The sequence below is a fragment of the Cyphomyrmex costatus genome, unplaced genomic scaffold (assembly GCF_001594065.2).
Source record: "Cyphomyrmex costatus isolate MS0001 unplaced genomic scaffold, Ccosl1.0 scaffold146, whole genome shotgun sequence".
NCBI classification, from domain to species: domain Eukaryota; kingdom Metazoa; phylum Arthropoda; class Insecta; order Hymenoptera; family Formicidae; genus Cyphomyrmex; species Cyphomyrmex costatus.
In genome coordinates this window covers 100,088-106,379 of record NW_017275457.1, presented here as the reverse complement: position 1 = coordinate 106,379, position 6,292 = coordinate 100,088, and the positions used below count along the sequence as shown (strand labels likewise).

Sequence of the window (6,292 nt, the reverse complement as noted above, 5' to 3'; positions counted from 1 at the left end):
CGCTCCGCAAGAATTGAGTCTGTTGAACGCGACCAATGTAATGGATATGCGTAATACAGGCCACTTTTCGTACAGATATACCGTCGCGGAATAAACTAAAATGGCTAAACTCCATCTAGACTCTAAAATATTCATGGTTGACATCGCCGCGGCGTGTTTACGTTTTGTATGTAGCTTGTGGCAAGGTGACACGGTTATTTATTACCCTTTTTTTTCGCTACTATGCTTAATATTATTTTTTGTTATATTATATTATTTCATATTATCATGATTTAATCAAATTTCCATTAGATAACATTTTCGGCTCCTACACGCACCTACACGTGTCTCGTTTCGACCGTTCAAAATTTCCCGCCCAACTTTTTTCCGGCTATACAGGCCATCGCGGTTATTATCCCCACCACCATGCTCTTTCCAGTCATCCATGAATGCATCGTTATCATAAGACCATAAAAGGCCGCAGCACACACTTTTGCATAAAGCATGTGCATAAGGAATTTCATTGGCCCATTTTCTCATGCATGAGTCAATGGACCAATCAAATTCTTTATGTATATGGTTTATGCGTTATGCAATAGTGTGTGCTGCGGCCTTTAAGGTACGTGGCGAAAAAGATATCGTTGCTGACAGCTGAAGACAATGAAAACTTAACCTTTGTTACAAGCAAGTAGGATGCTTGGATGGCTTGGATGCTTGCTAAGTATAATTTATTTCCTCACAGGTAACAAGATTATATCAGTTTAAAAAATTGATTATTTTGTAATATTTTCGTAACAATGAAAGCGATGTTATATCTTTAGTTATCTTAACACAGGTCTATACTTTTAACATTAACGTACTTGCACGATTCATCTTTCTTCCTTTTATCTCCACGTTGGAGAGAAAAAAATAAAAGATGAACCGTGTACAGAAAGTTCAGTTAAAAAGAACAGGCTTTTTGATAAATCACATGGATATTGACATGCATTATTTAACGTGTATCAGTAACTTAATAAATTATTTTATATGAAGGAGTGAAGCCACTCTAGAACACGAAAAATAAGTCTAACTTTATTAATTTTTTTCGGGAATGTAATGAAAAAAATAAACAAGTCTTCCCGAAAAGTACTACGCTTTAAACTTTCAAAAATGACACTTAGGAATTTTTCTTCGCTATAAGACCTTTTGTATCTTATTTCTAAGATCTTGCATCGTTTAAACAAAAAAATTTTTTGAAAATTTTAGAGTGGCTTTATCCCTTAACGTATTCTTTACCACGTGGATGTATATGTCCTGCATTGAAGATCTGTTTTTGTAACTGATACTGAATTAGTTTACTTAAAATGAAAAATTGGTACTTGTCGCTAAATTTGTGACCATACTTACGAACAATAATACAACTTCGTCTCGTTTATGTAACTTTAATTATGCGACAACTCTCAATTACAATAATGGTTACCTTAGGGAGCATAAAGTACGATTTGTCTTTAAATTCTTCGTTTATTTAATCTTGTGTTATTTGACAACTTATTCTTAATCGATAATGATCTTAATTGTTCTCTTAATTCAGTTGAGCGTCAATAATTTAATGATTAGTTTCATTTATTATTCTTTCAAAGAATTGTATTAAATCCTATATCAGATCTGTATAGTCATTCTGTTCTTGATAAGTTATTTGGCTATCCAAGCATACATAAAATAAGTTAATTTAGTATCACTTATATATATGATGGATATTGAATTAAATTTAAAAATGAAAATGTATATATCACTTATATTATTCGTTAAATATAAATTAAATAAAACTATCGAGAATTTATTAGATATATAAAATTTAAGTATCTATATTAATATTTATTTTTTCTTTATAGGTTTAGGGGCACCTTTACAAATATATCTCAATAATGACTGAATGCATTGACAATAACAAGCTTCCATCAAATAGTATGTTGAAAACATTTAATAGAATTTCATAATTTACTTATTGAAGAACGAGATATGAAATTGATAATAAAAATCTCATCACTTTCTTTAGATTATCGATTTGAGGTTGTCCGTTTGAAAAGTTTCTTTAACTGGCCACATGCATGGAAGAAATCAAAAGAATTTGCAGCAGCTGGATTTTATTATACAGGTGATAGCGACATAGTGAAATGTTTCGAGTGTGGTAAAGAACTGTGGAAATGGAAAGCAGAAGACAATCCAATGGCTGATCATAAACGATACAGTAGGAACTGTTGGTTTGTTTATAATATTCCATGCGGCAATGTGCCGATTGATACAGATCCTAGCACAATTCCAGCATTTTTGCCTAAAGGCGTGGATGAATGTGGAATTTATGATTGTACAAACATACCTAAATTTGATTCAAACTGTAAAGAAGTAAGTTATAGATTGAAAGAGCTCATGTCAAATCCACAGTATCCTGAATATAGCGAGTATTCTGCCAGATTGGCATCATATGATAAATGGCCTAAAGCATTGTCACAAAGTAAAGAAGAACTGGCAATTGCTGGTTTCTATTATTCAGGAAGTGGCGATGAAACATTGTGCTATTACTGCGGTGGAGGATTAATGGATTGGGAACCATTCGATGATCCTTGGATAGAACATGCCAAGTGGTTTGATAAGTGTCTTTATTTGCTTGTAATGAAAGGGAAAGAGTTTGTACACAATACTGCCAAGAAAACACATATAGTAAGTTTTTAACTTATTATGAAATATTGTATTTAGCCCAGTAAAATGAGAAAATTTGGAAGAAATAATGGTTACAGCTCTGAAAATTTGTGAACAGGCTTGTTTTGTACTCCCTTTGAAGTGTTCAAAAGTCCCCACCCATACCCCCCCTCTGAGAGAAATGGAGGGAGAAAAAGTGTCAAAAAAATCAGTTTTTCGAAAATAACTCAAAAAGTATCAATTTTATCAAAAATAAAAACGTTAAGAAAGTTGTAGCTGACAAAATTCCGCATATTTTTTTTTTTTTATTTGCCTCTACGACCAATAGGAGCCGAGATATATTTTTTTTAAATTTCGCCTTTTTTGATGCAAAACGATTACGCGTACGCGCGTCGCGCGTTATACGCTTGTATCTCGAGAATAGCCATTCGTATCGCAAAATGCTTCAAATAAAAGTTGTAGGGGATTTAATTACGAAGAATTTCCTTTTTTTAAACATTTCCATACGATTAATATTGACGGAGATATGATCATTTAAACATAAGACACAATCACTGTACGTTTTGCACAATAAAATCAATAATAAGTCGAAAACTGTAGATTGTACGCACTTAGTGTATGTAATGAAAGTTGTACAGAATCAAATTTTGAATCAAAATGTACATATACAATATCGTTCTGATAATCAGTATAAGATGATGCGGGAAGAAATCATGAAAAATTACCATTTTCAAGCGTTTCCTTGAAAATAAGTATGTTTTCACTGCATTTAGACAGTACTGCGCCAAATGATTTTTTGAAGAGAATTAATTTATCTAAAAAATGAGCACCGGCTGAACTTTCTACGATGAATAGTTCGCGAGTTACAGCTGTTTGAAGGTGTAACTAAAAATTGACATTTTATTGAAAATTCCGATTTTCGCTTAAAAATTGCGCTTAAATTTTTTTTTTAAATCGGTTTTATCCTATTTTCAGTACTTTATATATATACAAAGGTAAAACAAGATAATAAATCGTTCACAAGGTGCAGTTTGTTGTAAAAATACATCATTAAAAACTGTACATTTTTAGAAAATTTGAGTCGAAATTATTTGTCAATTCCGTATTTCTTAAATATCTTCGTTTCTGTTCATTTTACGACAAAATTTGATAGAAACTAATTGAAAGCTTGTAAAATTTCTGAAGCAGGGCGTCTTGGGTTCATATTTTTAAGATGGATAGTACATTCTGTACACACAAAAGAAGGGTCCGTAGGTATGCGGCCCAGAAATTTTTTTTTTAAATCGGTTTTATCCTATTTTCAGTACTTTATATATATACAAAGGTAAAACAAGTCAATAAATCGTTCACAAGGTGCAGTTTGTTGTAAAAATACATCATTAAAAACTACATTTTTAGAAAATTTTTGGGCCGCATGCCTACGGACCCTTCTTTTGTGTGTACAGAATGTACTATCCATCTTAAAAATATGAACCCAAGACGCCCTGCTTCAGAAATTTTACAAGCTTTCAATTAGTTTCTATCAAATTTTGTCGTAAAATGAACAGAAACGAAGATATTTAAGAAATACGGAATTGACAAATAATTTCGACTCAAATTTTCTAAAAATGTACAGTTTTTAATGATGTATTTCTACAACAAACTGCACCTTGTGAACGATTTATTATCTTGTTTTACCTTTGTATATATATAAAGTACTGAAAATAGGATAAAACCGATTTAAAAAAAAATTTTAAGCGCAATTTTTAAGCGAAAATCGGAATTTTCAATAAAATGTCAATTTTTAGTTACACCTTCAAACAGCTGTAACTCGCGAACTATTCATCGTAGAAAGTTCAGCCGGTGCTCATTTTTTAGATAAATTAATTCTCTTCAAAAAATCATTTGGCGCAGTACTGTCTAAATGCAGTGAAAACATACTTATTTTCAAGGAAACGCTTGAAAATGGTAATTTTTCATGATTTCTTCCCGCATCATCTTATACTGATTATCAGAACGATATTGTATATGTACATTTTGATTCAAAATTTGATTCTGTACAACTTTCATTACATACACTAAGTGCGTACAATCTACAGTTTTCGACTTATTATTGATTTTATTGTGCAAAACGTACAGTGATTGTGTCTTATGTTTAAATGATCATATCTCCGTCAATATTAATCGTATGGAAATGTTTAAAAAAAGGAAATTCTTCGTAATTAAATCCCCTACAACTTTTATTTGAAGCATTTTGCGATACGAATGGCTATTCTCGAGATACAAGCGTATAACGCGCGACGCGCGTACGCGTAATCGTTTTGCATCAAAAAAGGCGAAATTAAAAAAATATATATCTCGGCTCCTATTGGTCGTAGAGATGCAAATAAAAAAAAAATATGCGGAATTTTGTCAGCTACAACTTTCTTAACGTTTTTATTTTTGATAAAATTGATACTTTTTGAGTTATTTTCGAAAAACTGATTTTTTGACACTTTTTCTCCCTCCATTTCTCTCAGAGGGGGAGTACGGGTGGGGACTTTTGAACACTTCAAAGGGAGCACAAAACAAGCCTGTTCACAAATTTTCAGAGCTGTAACCATTATTTCTTCCAAATCGTTAAATTTCTTTCCATTTCACTGGGCTAATTGTATTATCACAAAAATAATTAGTCAGTATTTCATAGGGTTTAAATGGAATATTATAAAAGTAGTAATTTATAATATATATTTATATGCTGAAATATGTGTTCATATTGTGCGTTGTAAAAATAGTGAAATAATTGTGCTCTAAAGTACAAATGTTAGTTTCAAATTATTTTTTTAGGAAACCATAACATCTGCAGTTGATAAATTACTTGAAAAATTGGAGGAAGATAGTAATGAAATTATTGGTAATGGAAATACTCAAAACTCAGTTAATTCTGAAGAAACTAATACAGAAGCAAGTATCGTATCAGGCAAGGACAGTACCGAGCAAAAATCTGTCCAAATACAGAGTGACAAACCACATAACAAGGATTATGCAACATTATGTAAAATTTGCTTTAACAGAGAATTACAGGTCGCGTTTATACCATGCGGACATGTATTAGCGTGTGTAGAATGTGCCAATAATATGCAAGTATGCGGCGTATGTCGTAAGGATATTGATATTGCTGTACAAGTGCATTTCACATAGGGACTGTTTTTTCTTTGTAACAAATGTCATGTTAATTTTACTCCAGAATATTCCATTTATCATGAAAATCGACACTTTAAAGCAAAACTAAATGACATAGTTCATGTAGCATATAGATCAAGAGGTACGATAACAGTGACTGCATTACATAAAAAGCTCTTGTTAATGAAATATTAAATATTAACCTTATATGTTGTCGTATGATCTCGATAGAATAAATATTCTGGAAGTTGATTATCTATATCTTAAAATAAGGTGAAAATTACAAAAATGAGCAGTTTACTCAAATATTCATAACTTTATTGATGAATATTTAATGAATTTGCTCACTTTTGTAACTTTTACTTAATTTTGAGATACACTTTTGGCGCATTAAGTCTTGTATTACATCAATTTGATCGTTCATCATCATCACTCATATTTATGTATAAATTTTTGGATCTTATCCTATTTATCTATGGAGGCATGAGCCATTAAG

At 31.5% G+C, this 6,292-nt stretch overlaps 1 protein-coding gene across 1 annotated transcript; it reads left to right on the top strand.

Annotated features, from left to right (window-relative positions):
* The first annotated feature begins 1,867 nt into the window (after positions 1 to 1,867).
* On the top strand, positions 1,868 to 5,933 carry LOC108783272 (death-associated inhibitor of apoptosis 1). The gene is made up of 3 exons (XM_018551805.1): positions 1,868 to 1,923; positions 2,015 to 2,676; positions 5,461 to 5,933. Exons 1-3 carry the CDS (start codon positions 1,884 to 1,886, stop codon positions 5,812 to 5,814), a joined length of 1,056 nt encoding a protein of 351 aa, XP_018407307.1. The 5' UTR covers positions 1,868 to 1,883; the 3' UTR covers positions 5,815 to 5,933.
* Positions 5,934 to 6,292: the final 359 nt, after the last annotated feature.

Excerpts from the sequence above, each read along its gene's own strand:
- LOC108783272 (XM_018551805.1), top strand. The coding sequence starts at position 1,884 with ATGACTGAATGCATTGACAATAACAAGCTTCCATCAAATA. Across the intron at positions 1,924-2,014 it reads TAACAAGCTTCCATCAAATA|ATTATCGATTTGAGGTTGTC; the intron begins GTATGTTGAAAA and ends CACTTTCTTTAG. Across the intron at positions 2,677-5,460 it reads CTGCCAAGAAAACACATATA|GAAACCATAACATCTGCAGT; the intron begins GTAAGTTTTTAA and ends TTATTTTTTTAG.